Source organism: Colletotrichum fructicola, assembly GCF_000319635.2.
Source record: "Colletotrichum fructicola Nara gc5 chromosome Unknown KSG_Nara_v1_contig12, whole genome shotgun sequence".
In the NCBI taxonomy this organism is placed as follows: Eukaryota; Fungi; Ascomycota; class Sordariomycetes; order Glomerellales; family Glomerellaceae; genus Colletotrichum; species Colletotrichum fructicola.
The window spans coordinates 251,464-268,999 of NW_027094062.1; the positions used below are offsets into that span (position 1 = coordinate 251,464).

Sequence of the window (17,536 nt, forward strand, 5' to 3'; positions counted from 1 at the left end):
GCCAGCACTTCTACAGCCGCAATACCTCCCAGGGTCCTATAACCTTATAGTTACACAGACGAAGGAAGTAGCAGCCAGGATCTTCCAGGCCTGGCTCAAGACGGTGCCAAAAGAGCATACTATCATCTACTCAGATGGCTCTAAAGCCCCTGATGGCGCTACAGGATTTGGCTTTGTCATCTACCGTAAGAATAAACGCATAGCCCAGGGCTGCGGACGCCTCGGCATAGCAGAAGTATTTGATGGCGAGGCCGAAGGGGCGAGGGCAGGGCTCCGACGGGCCCTCCTTACCTCCCAGGGCCAGCCTATACATATCTGTATCGACAATACCAGCGTTATCCAGGGGATCCGAGGCATGGCCCCAGACTCCTCACAAGCTGCCTTCCTTGAGATCCAAGAGGCAGTTAGGATATACAACATACAAACCCACTGGTCCCCAGGGCACCAGGGCATCAAAGGAAACGAGGAAGCAGACATCCTAGCTAAGGAGGGCACAACCCTGCCAGCCCCTAGGGGCCAACTAGCTACCCTATCAGGGATCAAACGGCTTGCTAGAGAGCGTATATACCGCCAGCATAGAAGATGGTGGAAGCAAGAGGCAACGTCCTGCCACACCCAACTAGGGCTTAAGGCTTCCCTCGCCTGCCCTCCTGAACTGACCCTGCCACGGGCGATCCTTCACCATCTCCTGGCAGCCCGTTCAGGGCATGGAGACTTCGAGCAATATCACCAACGCTTCAACCATACAGAAGCACTACTTACCTGCTCCTGCGGGGAGGCAAAGGCAGTAGACCACCTAGTCTACTGCCGAAAGACCTTAGTGAGGCGGCTTCAGTGGCCCACCCTCCACCCTTCTAGTTCACAGGAGCCTATAGGGCCTATAGGATCTCTTGAGCAGTACTATAAGGGGCTAATTACTGATCATGAAGGCTTCCAGGCCTTTCTCTCTGTGACAGACTTCTTCCAGAAGATCTGCCCGCGGTACTAGGGACTAGGTCTTGACCTAGACCTTAGTAACAACCCCCTCCTCGTAGAGGATCGGAAGACCACAACGGAACTAGGGAACCAGCGGGAACTAGGGACGTATAGAACACATAGTAGCCCACGGGCAAGATTTGGAGGACGTTAGGAAGAGGCGTGTACTGTAGAGTATATGGCTTGAGCCGGCGACCCTCCACGCCGTATACCCCTCGGGAGGTCGGCCGCAAGGGCGGCTGCGCCCTTGCTGCCACGGCGTTAAATATAACAACAACAAAATAGGCAGATAGATATTCAAGACTGGCCATGTTTATTGGGATGCGTTGAGCTTGCCACAGAAATGTCTCTGACTACGCAACTGAGCCGGCAGCTTCTTGGAGGTTTACGCTATTCTCCTCACTTGTTTGTCCACACATCAATGGCGAGAGTTGAATACAGCAGCACTGGAGCTTTTCACGGCATCATATCAGCACTGTCATGAGAGCTACAAGGACAGCTTCGATGACGCGGACATTTGCGCAGGAACAGCGACAGCGGGGGTTCAATCTGCAGTATGTTCAGCGGCCGGCTCAAGCTGCCTCCAACATTTCCTGAGTTGCTCAATGCTGGAATACCAGCCTAAAAGCGGGGGAGGAGGGAAGCGTAGCTCTAGGGGTTGTCTTTGCTTCGAAAACGCTACGCTGACCGTCCTCAAAAACAGCTCCTCGCTCGCAGAGTGCCACGAGACGACTTCAATCCCGCTGTGAGATCTCTTTTCCTCTCCAAGTTCCAGTCCACCCTGGCTTCACTCTCTGGTGTCCCCATCACTGATGCGCTTGTCGAATAATGCGTTGGGTCACCCACTGGACGAGTATGGTTGCTCCTCGCGAGGTGTTCCCGCATGCGGGGCTGCTGAGGATTGTTGAAATCGGGAAATAGAACGTCTGCAAACTTTTCCATGCAGACTTATTTCGATAGTGTCCGTTTTATCAAGGGATTTTAAATGTTTGATAGGGTTAGAGAGTCCAGATGGCTCCGCGGGCGGGTGAGCAAGGACATCTGTCACTTTTGATGACATTCGCATCAACCCAGATAAAGAGCTGGCGTCAATTCTCTAGCGTACCATAATCAATGCTGAAGAGTATGGGTGCGTAGTTGGAGGGGAGTATCATTGAACACAGGGCGGAGAGCTCACTTCCCGGACTTCTAACGATGACAATTCAACGGCTACGTAATTAATCAGCGTCCGACATTCAGTGCGCAGACGAAATTACACGAGCAAACATGGTATGAATGCAACCATGCGTGAGAATAGATCTGCATCTTGACTTGAGCTATGCTTGTCGACAAGTAACAATACTTAGACAGCAAGCAAAAGCCCCAAGTAATGCACAAAGACCTGGTCCGCGCTCCTGCTTAAGACCATTCGAGAGGCATCATACCTGGGGCATGATTTTGAAGCTTTCACTAGATAACCAGGAACATAACAATTGCTCAGAAGGGAAAACGACCAAAGTTCACCCAGCGATGTACTTCGATTCCTTGTCTATCCACACCAACAATCGAGAGGCGGGATTATCTCGGGCGAGCGACTGTCAAAAGGGACATAGTATTTCTAAATGATCACATGAGGAACAACTGCTTTATGAGGTTGTGTTCGGTCCTTTCTTTCACAACAACGATACCTGAGACGGCTATTGCGGTGTTTAGAGATTGTGGCCTAAATTGGCTTTTGCTTTCAGACTGCTTAGATCTCCCCATGAGATGGGCTGAATGTTGTGAATGAGCCTGTCTTGAAGTTGTTGGCGTGCTTTCATGCCCTGAGAAGTCACGGCGGACATTAAGTCACGAAGTTTGGGGGAAGAATCCTTATTTAGGAGTTGAAGATAAAGATAGAATGTAGTCATAGGTCTGTTACGTACCCCTTCACGCGGATCCTCTCAATAAGTATGAATGTAATAAGTTTTGAGTGGCTGCAGGAGGTAGCAAGCCCCGATTTGATTTTCTTGGGAATCTGACCCTGTTGCCCTGAGGAACGAGACCTTCACTAGACGTCTAAGAGCTGCCCAATCCCGTATCGGATGCGTACCTACACTGCTATTCTGCCGGCGAGGTTGGAGAACACTGTGACCTAGCTAGCTATCTCCGGCTTCCAGCTTTGGGCCTCCCGTGACAGAAGACGAGGCCGAGGGCGAAAGCTCCAAGGCCGCAAACAATAAGGTCGGGGAGAGGCAATAATAAGTGCGCTTGCACCATTGCAACTGTTTACGGAGGCAATTGACCGAGATGCAATTGAAGGCTGCCTCCCCGCTAATTAAACTGGCCAATTCCAGCTCAGCGCCCACGGCAGCCTCCCATGCTTCTCTCTCATTGCCAATCTTTCACTCGCACATCTTTGTCTTTATTTCCAGCAAACCATTCATTCTTTTTCTCGTCTACCGTTCCCGACATTCTAGACTCAGTCATGCCATTAAGGTCTTAGGCGGGGTGCAGTGATCAACATCTCGCAGCGCAGCGCAGTCCTCGGCGTTTCAACGGGCGTTTCTTGGGTATGTAGGTCCGCAGCGTGTGCTCTGATAGTTTCTCTGTATTGGAACTGTGATGTGGCCAGCATACGGCGTTGGCAGTAGGTTATAATAGCATCACACAACCCGGCCAGCGGTCACGGCGCCGAGCGAAAGCCACAAGATTGACAGAAACGAATTGCATCGTGCGCGGGAAACCAACATGGCATCTCTGCATTTAACACCTAATTTATCTATATCGACCCATTCCCTAACAGTCGTCCTCGATGATAATGCTCTTTTGCGCCCTCGTGACATGCGCCATCAATACACATAAACCCATACCAAAACCCCGAATAATGTCCTCTACTGCCTCTCTACCACTTCCCGCTTCTTCATGTACTTGTGGTACATCTCAGTCAGGCGTTGGTCAAGACCCTGGAGACTCTCACACACGTTGCCGGCAGCAGTGGCGCGTCTCTCTGCTGCCTCAAGCTCCTGGGAGATCTGAACAACACACGTTGCCGTTGCCCTCCCACCAGGACCACTTTTGTACGATTGCCTTTCCGTCGCTTCACTAAGTTTGGCTTGGAGTTGGGCTTGATGGCCGCGGCATGTCTCGTGCAAAGATTTAACAACGCGAAGTGTTGGTGTCAAACTTTGGTGATAGGCCTCGAGATGAACCATGCTCGTGCTCAAGCTGTGCATTATTGCCCGTTGCTGTTGCAGGTACCTCGCCTGAAGGACTTCAAACCGGGCGAGCTTATCGTCCCCTTCGGCTGCCCCGGGTTGCTGCAGCTGTTGTGGGGGCTCGTCCATTCTGTTCATTGGGATCGGTGGGAAAACCAGTTCCCAGTCCGTGACGGTGCCACCGATACACCCGAGGAGTACTCTGCGCCATAGTTCTGCATGTAACGTAGTGGGCGTGTCCATTCTTGCGGCCTTGTAAATAGCTGCGGCGATCAAGTGGATGGCACTGTCGGACTGGCTCGCAGGCCCTGGTGGAGAAACCCCTGGGTACAGAACAGGCATTCTGAGTAGAGGGGGAGTTTTGGGTAGGTAATAGCGGATGAAAAGGCCAGTCAGCTTGCGGGAATTTTCCAAGCTGGCGTCGGATGGAAACGGGCCAAACAGCTGCGCGCTGACAACGATGCGTTGCCTCTGCTCGATCCTCCCCATGAGAACAGTGCCTTCGTCTGCTAGATATGGCAGAAGAATTGTCTCACGTTGAAAGATGGTGTCGAGCAGATCAGCGTCCGGTAGATAGCCATCTTGGGGAAGCTTGGTAAGCTCAGCCGTGGGGACGACGACAACGTCTTTCCATTGCTCGCACAGGGCAACTAAAAGGACGTTGAACACGTCGAGTGACGGGGGCTGACCTCCCTGCATGAAATCCCCCGTCTCATCAGCTGTGAGCAATGGCCACATCTCGCCCCTACATGCTCTTTTCGCGGGTGGTTGTGGCATCCTGGAGGTGGTATCTGTGCTCGTTTGGGTCTGAGGCGACAAGTATGTGCTGCAAAGGTTTCTGCACACCTGGTTCTTGACAGAATGTTCTTGTGCTTGAATCGAAAGCGCGTCGTCGTGCGCAATGTCCTCTGTGTTCTCTTTGTGTGTGTTGAATGGGGCAGGGTCACCAGAAGCTTGGTGTTGGGAGGGAATATCGTGCTCTTCGCTGTCGCAGGCGTCGTCGAAGTCGGTGGGACTAAAGATAGGTTGGTCGTCTTCGAACTCAATGTCCTCGGGCTCGTGATGTCTGCTGAGATGGCCAACGGACGCGTCTCTGTTCTCGAACAAAGAACGGTGTTGGTTCGGTGAAGAACGCGGGGTGTCGAAGATATCAGAAGGGTCATAGGCCGCGCCGCTTTGGGCCAGCTCCCGAGTGGGGGTCCTGGGAGGTTCTTGTTGGGACAAACTCGTACGGCCAACCTCCGGCGTACTTCCTTCCGAAAGGGAAGTTGTGTCTGCAGCTGGACGTCCTGGCGTAGAAGCGTCGTGGGGAGAAGAGCTGCCGTGGGTAGAAGAGCTATCGTGGGGAGAAGAGCTGCCGGGGGCGGAAGAGCTGCCGTGGTTAGAAGAGCTGTCGTGGGGGGAAGAGCAATTTGTGGTTTGTTCTTGTACGACGGCCCCCTTCCTGGACGACTTTTCGTTGGAAGATGACTGACCAACAACTGCTGTGTTTGCCTTTGGAGGAGGACGGGGAAGTGATTGAAGGACGACCTCGATATTATGGAGGCTGAGACCCAGGCGAAAACGAATAGCGGCCTGCGAGCGGGTCAGGGTCCCCGGCTGGCTGCGGCGGATCCACGCAGCTTCACGAAGACGGAGAAGGCAACTCGGCCAATAACTACAGCCTTCGGCGAGCTGGAACAAGGCGGAGAAGAACTTGTCACCCTGGCGGGCGTAGTCGAAGCCAATCTGGAAGAGTAGTTGTCGGGCAGGCACTGTCCAGATGCGAGCGGCCTTCGAGAGCTTGGCAGAGCGAGTGTTGACGACGAAGTGTTTGTCCGGGATCAGCCTGGTCAGGGTATCGATTACTGGATTGGGAAGGTATGACCGAATGTGGATGGGGTCGAGTTGATGTTCTTCCGCAACATGCGTCTCGTAGTGGCGTAAACGATCATATAGGGCGTTGGCTTTCTCGGTATCGTGGGCCAATGCTAAACAACAAGAAATGATGTCGTCTGCGAGGGTTTTGTCGATATCCATGGATGTAGGTGCTGACGGCATGTTGGGTGTTGTTCAAGTTGGGGCGTGGGGTCGCGGAAGCGTGTAGACCAAGGGACCATAAGGTAAGGTAGGTAAGGTAGGAGGTAGGTAGGTGCCTGCCCATCCCTACCTACCTTGGGTATCTTGGGTAAAGAAAGGAGGGATGCGGCTTCCACCTCATGCTTGTACGACAGCGGCGGCAGGAGCAACCTTGAACTGCCCGGGCTTGTCTACCTAAGGTAAGGAAGGTCCAGGTCGAAATTGCTCTTGCGACATCACAAGACTGTGGTTCCGCGCCGAGCACTGGGTTTCCTCCCAGCACAGCAGCCCGCCAGGCCTCAACACCTGGGCGATGGACTCTCCCGATGTCATCCATGACACTAGGACATCGCACAGTGCTTTCATCAACCAGCAGACTTCGGCAAAAGCTGGGCTGGCACGATGCGGCAAAAGAATATGGACCAACATTCGTCTTCTAGTTGGCCAGAGTCCGCGCAGCTACTTCAATCCTCCTTCGCTCTCCGTCCCCGACCCGCTTGCCATTCAATCCGCACTTGCCGGGGCTATCTCACACCTGCAGCATCAGGCCTGGCAGCTGTGGAAGGCGCAAGCTCGACAAAGCCATACTCGCGCAGCCTTTGCTGGCGCTCACCGCACAGGGAAGCCGACACTCATGTCTCGAGTGTACGACGCGCACTCGCGCCAGCACCCGCTCGAGTTGACTTCAATGTCTTCCGGAACCCCCTTGGGTCAGGTCAGCATGATGGGGCTTTCCAAGATGCGCCCCTGGAGGACTTACCTCGGGAAGAGGCCCTGTCACCAGAGGCCTTCGCAGAGCGGTAGCACTACACATGGGCTTCGCTTCCGGCCGAGCAGCAGAAGGAAGTGCGGGACGGAATTCCCACGCTGGATGGATTAGGCGTGGTCTTACGGGCAGTTGAAACGCAACATCCATTCCTCCGCGTGCCAGCTCACGGCTCTTCCAATGATGTGTGAGTCTCTGGGCGCCGGGATCCTGCGTCTAATGCTGAGCCGACACGCATACTGGATGCTGCCGGGACCCCGCGGATCTCGCAGCGAACTTGAAGCATCGCGCTTCAGCCCAAGGAACGAACAGTGGTCCGATATCACTTTTGCATTGCAGCCTCGACCCACCTGCCAGAATCTGCTAATATCTGCCATTCCATACCAGCATGTTGAGGAACTCGTGCTTCAGTGGGAAACCGGTCTCGGGCTTCGCAACAGCTACGACGAGCTCGGATTGTTGATATGATTAGAGTTTCCTTGGGAGAGGCTGAGCGTTTACTAGACTGCACAGCCAGTTGATACGATGTGATTTGAGGATGCAGACTGCTGCCGCATGTTCTACAGAGCTCCGAGTGGGACCCATGGCACAAACCGGACCTAAGGGTTTCCACGATGAATCGTGTGTTGAAAGCCAAGCTAGAGAGGCCTGTTGGACATGTCTTAGTAGATGTCTCAAAGATCATGAATGGGCTGGGCCTGCTCGATCGGCATACCGACGCTGCTGCTGATGCGCAACCTCATACGTCGCGAGCAAAGTAAACAAAAAGCCGAGGAACACAATACTACGGCACGAAGATTGCCAGGAAGACTACGGCATACGTTATCTAGTCCGGGTGTCAGATGGATCCGAGTGGCGAAAGCCGTGGAGGGGCAGCGCGAACAATCGTGGGACCCCTTTCACGATGTCGGCGAATTGTGGTCCAAGCTAGCCAGGGACACCTCGAAACCCGACCTGGATTGTCCGCACTGGACGCCATCTACTACTGGGTATCGTAGGCGCCGATCGCTTGACCGCTGCCGCTCACCAATTCCCACTGACCCTGGCTACAACGGGGGTATTGCTCGCCCCAGGTTGCCAGCCTTTGCTGCCGCTTGACCATGGGGATGCGGCCTTACGGTGGGGGGATGCGGGCGAGAGTTGGCTCGGTAATTGGACAATGGGGACGAGAAGCTGGTGTCGGTATGCGGCTCTTGGAGGCGCGTGTCTGGGGCGGTGCGGTACCGAAGGATATCAACGAGGCCGAGACCAATGGCGACTTGAGCAAGTCTAGATCATGCGCCGTCGCCGGTGTTATGAATCGGAAGCCCCTCAAAGAGGGATTCCACATGGGATGTGGCGTGGCTTGTGTCCAATTGGACGACATGGCCGCTCTTTGATATGGACGCGGGGCGATGTTGAAGGTGAATTGGTAGACGTCTCGAAAGGGCGCAGCAACCCGGCATCCGAATCAGAGGGCGGGATGGCGACGGTCAGGCCTTGACGCCAGTGCAGAGATCCGGGCATGTTATGTAGACATGATTGAGAACCGGGTGAAGGTAGCAGTCGTGCTGGTCGGGGGCGGCTGTCCCAGGAGAATGCGATAGGGTCTGTCGACGATGTCTCTGCACGGTGAAAATGACGGGTACAAGGGCGGCTTGGTGGTGCTGAAGGAGGACGACCAGGCCGTCGAAGAGATTCAGTGGTGACTGAAAGATGCGGAGGGAAGAAGCCCGAAAGTCGAGTCGAGGCGGAGGAAGGGGCGAGTTGTCGTCATAAGGAATCGAAGGTGCGGCACAGTCACGAGCTGCAAGACTTGAGTTGAAAGTCAGGATGATGTAGACGGAGGGCCAAGTCAGGAGGGGTGTCGGATGTCAGGTGTCGGGGGCGGTTCGACTTGGCTGCAGACTCGAAGCCTAGGCCAATATCGCAGCCACCAGCATCTCCAACGGGATCGTGTCTGCTCCGAAGTCTGCGTCGCAAGCAGATGGTGGACCGAAGGGTGAAGCATTCGGGATGCGGTGTCGGCGTCGCTCTGGAGGGATCTGAGGAGGTCAACGGAGGCGTTCTCCAACGTCGTCATGCTACCCAAACCTCTGCAGAGTAGATGCCAGTCGCGGAGGCGCAGCGACGGTGGCAGCCGTCGCGAGCCGGATGGATGCTTCAGGTTTCCGAAAGGGATGATGCAGTGCATGGCTTCCAATAATGTATCGCCATGTCGCAGGCTCGGGAGGGGGGGCATGTGTCGTCGGTGACGTCGGGTTGTACGGCGGTGATAGCCTCGAGGAGGTCGGCGAGGGGAGTTGAAACCGTAGGTACCTAGCTGGGTGGGCGTTGGCTCAGGCAACGTGCTGTCGGCCGCAAATCAGGGCGGTGGCCAGTCGGGGGGGAGATTCAGCAGCTCCCAAGAGTGGAGTACCATGCTCATCTCTTGGCCAATCAGTGGTGTAGGTCGTATTATTTTACGACCTGTACAAACCTCAAGACCCAATGATTGGTCGGATCACATGCTGTGATGGCGGTTTAGGCTGAGCAGTGGCCTGTGTGGGGCCTCTGGCCTTGGAACGAAGCCATCCCATTGGCCGGATCCCCTTCACCCGCAGCGCCCAGCGATAACTTCCAGTTTCCGTTTCCAAGACGGAGGGAGACACCCTTCGCAGTGCACGTAGCGCTTCAATCGGGCGCGCGATGAGGGCTTCAATTGAGCGTATAACGAAGTGGCTAGATTACCTGGCGATTGCGCTGGCGAGTACTCAGCCCAGTGCACTCCCACAACGCAACGCCAGTACTTCAAGAATTGCGTGCACGCACTTGTCCAACCCTACACCCAGGCCACATGGGTCGGCCCATAAAACCACCCGGCTCCAGCGCCATCACTTGGCGGACAGGTGCACAGGCCAGGTACTCTCATCAGTATGAGGATGCACGCGAATAGGTAAGTATCCTCCAGCTGTCAATCCAGCAACCTGCCAGAGCATTAGTTGGGAGCCTGCCGCTATGTACTTATTTGCGCACCCAGCTCTTCAATTGCATGGCATGATTCCTTGGTAGCAGGGGCAGGTGAGATTCAATTGTCAGGTGTATGGAATTTTGCATAATCTTACTCCTTGGTGTTCTTCCTGGGTGCTGAGTCCGACCATCTCTTTGTCATCCCGTCACGTGCCTTCAGCCACAGCTGTGCACAGGCCAGTGCGGCGGTTCACCATGGCAACAAAGAGGCAAAGGCGTCAACAAAGACGACTGAAAGATGGCGTGCATCCTTCCAGCGACAACCTCACCACCCAAGTTCATGCGCATACAGTCGCTCACCCATCGTCACACTCGCCCACGATGCACAATTTCGAGCCGACTCTTGCCCGCGTGGGCGTCGCAATTCGAGACTTGAAAGCAACGAGACCTACAGATACCCAAGCCTTCCTCGAGCGACATTCCATTCAGTACACAACCTCAAGCACCCCCGCCACAACTTCAGACGCTGCATCCCATCACCCCCCACGGGTCTCATCTCCGCTGAACATCGCGTATCTCGATACTGAAATCGGAAAGCTTGCACCGAAACCAAGCAACGGCGCTCCCAGCACCATCAACCACATCCTCAGGCCCCCCAAAGATGTTCGGCCCTCGGAGGGCGCACCATCGTTCAGCGCGACAGAATGGGCAGAGGCTTTCCGGGACACCGTTAGATGTCTCTCGCGGCAGCTGCCTCGCGGTGGTGAAGGTCCCCATGTGCTGCCGGCCCAAGCATTCGCCCGGCCCCGATTCCCGGATACAAACAGCCCATGGGAGAACCTTCTGGTCATCGGCGCCGACGAGTCGCCCGCGTGGGAGATGATAGCTGTTCTCGAAACTGACCATCATCACGTTGGCTGTCTTGTGGCCGACCAAACACCGCCAGATGAGCACTCAGGAGACAAGGTCTTGCGCAGCGAGCTCTTCAGCATGCTTGTCCTCCTTCACTGGCGACTCAACCTGCTCAGGAAGCCTGGCAGTGGCGGCCATGATCCCTCGGTGCGTCATCTTCCTGCGGTTTGCTTTCATCAGCAACGAATTGTAGCTAACGCGATTCTGGTCCTAGGTTACGGTGGCGACGTTTACGAGAGCCCGCGTTCGCATCAGTCAAGCCTACATCGACTGGTCCGATACCGACAACCCCATTCTTCGAGTCGTCAACCGCTTGGACAAGTCTCTCAGGGACTTGACTGGCGAAAGTGACGCAGCCAGAGCATGCTGGCTTGATGTCCTGTCATGGCTCTGCTTCACTCCGACCGAAAGCGACAACATACGGGTAGAAAAGCAAGGGAAATCGGGTCACCGCTGGCAGCTCGAACAGCACGCGAAGGATCGGGTGGGCTCCAGGTCGAGCGATTCTTCTGGCACAAGCGACACGGGCAGCAGCGGTAGCAGCAAGCCCCAACATGATGAGGCCGCATCCCCGGCATCATCGGCCCCAGGCTCGCCTCGCCTTGACGCGAAAGAAAATCAAGACTGAGAGCTTTCGGCAGTTTCGCATCAGGCTGGTGGTCTTTGATGGGTGGACGTCAATCGCTGGGATTTTGAGATGCTGTGTTGCTCGGAACGAGCGAGTTGTTACGCCTGTGACCACGAGACGATTCGGGGTATGAAGCGGCGGGTGGGTCGGAGTTAAGGCTTTGTGATTCTTGCTTTGGAAGCACATCATGATACCCAGTTTTGAAGGATTGCCTTTGGAGGTTTAGAAATATTCGTTTACGCCTTTGTACTTTGGTCAGCTAATTGCAGGCAAGGCGACCGATGCTTGCTCTGAGACATGCACCATGTTCAGCTCTTTCGGTGTTAGTCGGCAATATTGCGTCTGCCACAGACGAAGATTACATAGTACGATGCAGGGTTCCGCGCTGGCGATCCAATGTCTGAACAATTTGTTGCTGGCTTAATATTGACGGATAGTTACAGTAACCCCTCAACCTCACGATCAAGATCGCGCCAGCAACACACAGGAAGAACGAACGCCGGCTAACTATCTCGAGCCTCGTATCTCGGCCACACTCACGGCGACAACACCACGCAGGGCACACAAGCCCAGGATGCGACTCCCGGACACCGTTCACGCCTGGCAGTGCCAGGTCCGGGCAGAGGGCATCGCAAACGCGAAGCTGGGCGATATCAAAGCTGATGGGCATTTCTCTGGTTCCACGATTCCCCACAGAGCCTTTCTCCAACTCCGCGCTATCTGGCTTCCGTCGAAGGAGGGCGCAGCTGCTCCAGCCGACCTCGAGACCGCCGGCTTCTTCAACCGCACCGACAGAGATCTGGCCACATCCTGTCTCGACGCGAACCATTCGCGGCTTGAAAACTTCTTATCCACGGTGGAAGCATCTAACCATGACCGACGTCCCCAAGACCCGTATCCGGTGACTCCATCGCTGGGCAAGGCCAGGTTGGGATCTCCCTCCCAGGCGGACGACCTGGGCATGTTCGGGCCTGCCTTTACGTCGTGGCAGCGGTTGAAGCCCATCGGCAAGACTCAGGGTCCGCCTAAGGGAATGCCGAACTTCACACCGAAAGTCATGATAAGATTTGATCCCACGCTTCAAGAAAACCTCTTGCTGCAGCCGGTATCCCGTTTGGACTTGACCGGAGCCAAGTCGCAGCTGCCACCACAGAATGCAGAGGATCTCATCGAAGACATTTTTGCAAGCATGTCTTTGAGCGAAATCAGTTTCGACATTGACACTCCGTCCAAGCCCCCACGAGGTGGCAGGCCAGGCGCAACAGGTCAACGAGAACAGCCGGTTCCAGCGATGCCAGCGATGGAGGGCGGAGACCCAGCAGAGCCCCCGAACGAGAGGGTGAACGCTGTTCCAGTGCTTGAGCTCGCAGACTCGGATGCGCCTGCGCCCCTCGTTCGCCTCCTCAGGACAGAGTATGAAGTGCAGACGTCCCATTTCTTTGTCACGTATGCCGACACGCTTCTCACCCACGCCCTCTCGATATCGTTTTCGAACCACCTGTCCATCGTGCCGGAAGAGCAACGGTATGGATTCGGCAAGGCCGCCATCCCGCCCGTCCCAGAAGGGGAAGCAGCCGCGCCGTCATCGTCCGGGACTGGGGGAAGAAGACCGTATCTATTCGTGGCCTGCCCCGATGGTGCCGCCTACGTCAACCTAGGCGACAAGCTCCGAAAGGCATTTCTGCACTTTGAGCTAAAACCGTTCCGCAGAGATGGGTCAGCGAAAGCACTGAATATTTGCCGTGAGGAGACGGCCGAGATGGCGGCTATTCTTTACCAGGAATACTGTAGCGACCAGGCCGACAAACCGTAAGTCCACATGTCTTGATCTACTTCCTCTCCTGGTCCCTCCTTGTCCATGTCAACAAAGAGGCCTCCTCAGCCTTGACAAACACGCGGCGAAGATGATGTGGCTCTGCCCACATCTGTGCATGCATCAGTTCCCCACGCGTGTGTCGATCTTGTGTAGATGGTGATGACTGATGATTCGGCGCCGCCGGCTGGATGTAGACCTGAAGAGAAGCCAGTGCGTCGGATGATGTTGTCTCTGGACCGGGATGAGTATTGGCTAATCGTTGCAAGCGTCGGGGCGAGGTACCTCGACTACATAAAGAACATGGAAGCGACCGCCGTGACGCCTGGCGACGTAGACATGGGACTAGACGACTTCGTTCAGTTCCAGCCGTACGGTCCATTTCGCATGGGAAGCTCTCAAGCCATGGGATACGTGAATCTTGTCGTCACGGCCAGTGCATTGTCCCAGTTGGGGAACACTGAGACGGGACGGAGTTTGCGAAGTCGCCTAAATGTAGATACCGCAGGCTTGCGCTGGTGATACAGACAGTCAAGGGGCGCCGTTGCGCAAATTGGGCCGACAGAAAGTATCGCGGGTTCCGGGCAAAACGAACAGCAGGAAGCGAGAATGGTGGCTGGGTGGTTGGAGGATGAGTTGGCCCATGCTTGTCGTGCTTATGTAACGGCCTGATGCAGGTCGAAAAAGAACATATCCGTGCACTCGGCCGAATCCGTCGAGTCAGGTCAGGTGACTTGGGGGCGGCGCTCAGCGCCAACGTCCAATTGAACGACTCCGGTGACAATCATCAGGCAGCCATCACACGCTGGCGAACGCGGGGCGGTCGACTCTCAGCGTGGGGACCACTCAGAACAGGGGTGGCACCACAGGGGAGAAGTACTGTGAGGTACCTTACTGCAGGAGGTGGGTGAGCATTAGCGAGCATTGGCGGCTTACCTAAGGTGGACCTCATGACCTCAACGCCGAAAGCATAAGGTTGAGGTACCTGTGGGAGGCACTTCTCAAATGTGGTGCTTGCGGCTTGGGCCTGGGACGAATGCCCTTTGGTACCTGGATCTCTGCGTTCATCATGGCTGGGACTTCGGCCCCGACATCTTCCACACGATTCACCTTGCGAGGAAGGCTTTCACCACACCGCACGACACCATCACTCGCCCCCAGCTACCCCGCAGGCCAGCATAAGGCTCGCTGGCGAAATCGAGCATTACAGCCAAAGCACCAACTCAGAAGATGCGTGCTCCCCCCTTTGTGAGGCGCGCGCTGCCCTTACGTAAGTTACTAGGCGGGGAGACTCACACTATTCTAAGTACAAGCCACTTCACGCAGCGTTTAACTATATCCCTTTATAAGGGATTAAATAACCTTTAGTAATATGATATAGGTATAGATACTTATACTTCTTAATAATCTAAATGTAAATAAGGGATAAGGGAATCTATTCTCCTAGCTACTAATATTATTTTTTATATTAATAAACTAGTAGATTCCTTTATAATAGCTCTTATTAATATAGAGATTTATACCTTCTATAGTGCTTAAAGTTAGTCTTTTTACTTTTAAAGCTTTAGTTTTTTACTTATATATATTTAGCTTTATTTAAAAGTTTTAAAATATCTAATAGCTTTATAATTATTTTTTATATACTTTTAAGTCTTATATTTATATATTATTAGCTTCTACTTAGCTTTAGCTTTTAAGTTTTTTATTTATATATTAGAAAGCGTTATTTATTAATTTTTAAAAGCTTAATAGTAGTCTATTTATCTCTTAATAAGTTTATATTATAGTTTTTTAATAGTTTTTTAATTACTTTAAAATAAAGCTATAGAACTTATTCTTATTAATATTGATATAGTATTCTATATATATAGCGTTAATATAAATATAAAAAATACTATTTAAAGCTTAGCTTACTATTAATATACCTCTATAAAGTAGCCCTTCTTATAATATACTATTTATTACTTATTAGCTTAATAACTACCTTAATATTAGTTATTCTTATTATACTTTAAGTATATAGTATTATAATTAGTATTTTGTTTAAAATATACTTTTTAAAGCTAGCTTAATTATAGCCTCTTATACTTATAATACTAAAAGCCTATTAGCTATATTATAATAATTATATTACTTTAAATAAACCTTTTCTGGCTACTTTATAATAATAGCTATAGTATATTATTACTACTATATATTAGATAAGTTTTATAGCTTATTTAATAAAAAATCTATAATAAATAAGTTTAATAAAAGCACTTAAGGAAATATTTTATTTGATATAAAGACTAAAATATATATACTTAAAAGCTTAAAATAACTTCTTATATTAAACTTAACTATATTATAGCTTCTAGCTAGCTACTATAATTTTTACTTAAAACTTATGCTATAATACTTTTAAACTTCCCCTTTTAGCTAATACCTTATTAGTTATATGACCTTAGCTTTAGCTTTATTTCCCCTATATATACTTAAGTATACTATTATAGTATTATTACTTTTAGTATTACTTTAATAATAACTTTATAACTTTAACTAGACTTGATTACTATAGAAGTAGACTTTTTATAACTTTTTAATTTATTTTCTTATTCTTATATATACTTTCTATTAACTTAGCCTTTTTCTTTACTACTTATCTTTCTATAGTTATTAGTAGTATTTATAATTTTAGCTAAATTAGCTTACTAACTATACTACTTTATTAAGAATATTATTAAAATAAGTATAATAGTTAAGGTAAATAGTAAGTATAGCTATATCTTTTAGCTTAAGCATATAAATACTTCTTATAGCTATACTACTAATATTAGTTTATAAAATTATTAAGTATAACTTAGTAGCCTCTAGCTGTTTATTATAATTTTTACTTACTTAGAGTAATAAACCTCTTAACTTTATACTTCCTAATAATATATATAGCTTTTAGCTATATAATTATAACTCTGCTAATCTTACCTATACTTATATATATATATATATATATTAATAACTTTATAATCTTTAACTTTAATTTATTAATAACATAGTTTATAATTCCTTAATTACTAATTACTAAACTATTAACTATAGAGTTTCTATACTATCTTTTTTTAATTAGTAGGAGGTATAAGTTAAAGTACTTATCTAGTATTCTTAGAATTATACCTATAGATAAAGTGAATTTTACTATAATCTTTTTATAGATAGGCTGCGTTATAATTATAAACTTAATAATATATTATATAATAAATTTGATAGATTTAACTTTTAAGTTTAAAATTCAATATGTTCCTAATCAGTTAAATATTACTATTAATAGCTTTTTAAGAAAAGATTTAAAGTTATTAGATTATAAAAAATATAAACTTTTTAAGAATATTAAAGAATTTATTAATATAAAAATCCTCTATGTATAGATCTATATAGTATAGTTTTAATATAATACTTCTAATAAAATAATATTATATATAGAACTAATAAAAACAGCTATAGCCTCTAGCTGTTCACTATAAGTCTTACCTACTTAGAGCGATAAACCTCTTAACTCTACACCTCTTAATAATATATATAGCCTTTAGTTATATAATTATAATCTCTAACTATATCCCTCTCCTAACCTTAGCTGCACTTATATATACTACTAAATAACATCTACTAAATAACCTCATAATCTTTAACTTCACTTTAGTAATAATATAGTTTATAATTACTTAATCACTATAAACTATTAAACTATTAACCTATCCTCTCTCTTATATATTACTTATACTACTATTAAATACTATCCCTATTACTACTTTACTATTTACTATTAAGTTATTACTATTATTATCTTTTTATTTAATTAAGCTAGCTAACGCCTTTAATATACTTTATATTTTCTAAATAAAGTAGTATATTAAGCTAATAAGCTTAATAATAGCTATACTATGATTAATAATATTCTCTCTATGTAGTATAAAGTATACTTACTATATTCCTCTATATAGAGCCTATATCTTCTTTAGTACCTTTAAACATCTTAGAGAAAAAGTCCTACTTATTAAAGTAGCTCAAGATATAATTAAACTCTATATTAATATTATTAAAAACTTTTTTAATAAGAGGAATAGTATTACTATTTATAGAGGCTTCTAATAAACTTATTAATAAAGCTATTACTAAGAGCTAGTAGTTAGAAGAGACTAAAAAGTTTATAAAAAAGTATATATTACTTAAAAGGAAGTTGCCCTCTTAAGTGTCCTTAAATTATAAGCTTATAAAGCTTATACTAATTATATAACTTACTCCCTTAG

At 49.4% G+C, this 17,536-nt stretch overlaps 6 protein-coding genes across 6 annotated transcripts; 2 read left to right on the forward strand and 4 right to left on the reverse strand.

Annotated features, from left to right (window-relative positions):
• Positions 1-3,827: 3,827 nt before the first annotated feature.
• Positions 3,828-6,191, reverse strand: CGGC5_v017295 (uncharacterized protein; the record flags this gene model as incomplete). The annotated part of the gene is made up of 1 exon (XM_032028256.1): positions 3,828-6,191. The coding sequence occupies one exon, from the start codon at positions 6,189-6,191 to the stop codon at positions 3,828-3,830; it is 2,364 nt and encodes a 787-aa protein (XP_031875453.1).
• Positions 6,192-6,818: 627 nt separating this feature from the next.
• Positions 6,819-7,718, reverse strand: CGGC5_v017296 (uncharacterized protein; the record flags this gene model as incomplete). Its single annotated transcript, XM_032028255.2, has 4 exons — positions 6,819-6,914; positions 6,970-7,076; positions 7,570-7,623; positions 7,691-7,718. 4 exons carry the CDS (start codon positions 7,716-7,718, stop codon positions 6,819-6,821), a joined length of 285 nt encoding a protein of 94 aa, XP_031875451.2.
• A 1,036-nt stretch (positions 7,719-8,754) lies between these two features.
• On the reverse strand, positions 8,755-9,148 carry CGGC5_v017297 (uncharacterized protein; the record flags this gene model as incomplete). The annotated part of the gene is made up of 2 exons (XM_032028252.1): positions 8,755-8,999; positions 9,049-9,148. The coding sequence occupies 2 exons, from the start codon at positions 9,146-9,148 to the stop codon at positions 8,755-8,757; spliced, it is 345 nt and encodes a 114-aa protein (XP_031875455.1).
• A 1,136-nt stretch (positions 9,149-10,284) lies between these two features.
• On the forward strand, positions 10,285-11,443 carry CGGC5_v017298 (uncharacterized protein; the record flags this gene model as incomplete). Its single annotated transcript, XM_032028251.1, has 2 exons — positions 10,285-10,962; positions 11,030-11,443. The coding sequence occupies 2 exons, from the start codon at positions 10,285-10,287 to the stop codon at positions 11,441-11,443; spliced, it is 1,092 nt and encodes a 363-aa protein (XP_031875450.1).
• Positions 11,444-12,017: 574 nt separating this feature from the next.
• Positions 12,018-13,256, forward strand: CGGC5_v017299 (uncharacterized protein; the record flags this gene model as incomplete). The annotated part of the gene is made up of 1 exon (XM_032028250.1): positions 12,018-13,256. The coding sequence occupies one exon, from the start codon at positions 12,018-12,020 to the stop codon at positions 13,254-13,256; it is 1,239 nt and encodes a 412-aa protein (XP_031875452.1).
• A 16-nt stretch (positions 13,257-13,272) lies between these two features.
• On the reverse strand, positions 13,273-13,638 carry CGGC5_v017300 (uncharacterized protein; the record flags this gene model as incomplete). Its single annotated transcript, XM_032028249.1, has 2 exons — positions 13,273-13,490; positions 13,542-13,638. 2 exons carry the CDS (start codon positions 13,636-13,638, stop codon positions 13,273-13,275), a joined length of 315 nt encoding a protein of 104 aa, XP_031875449.1.
• Between the last annotated feature and the right edge of the window lie 3,898 nt (positions 13,639-17,536).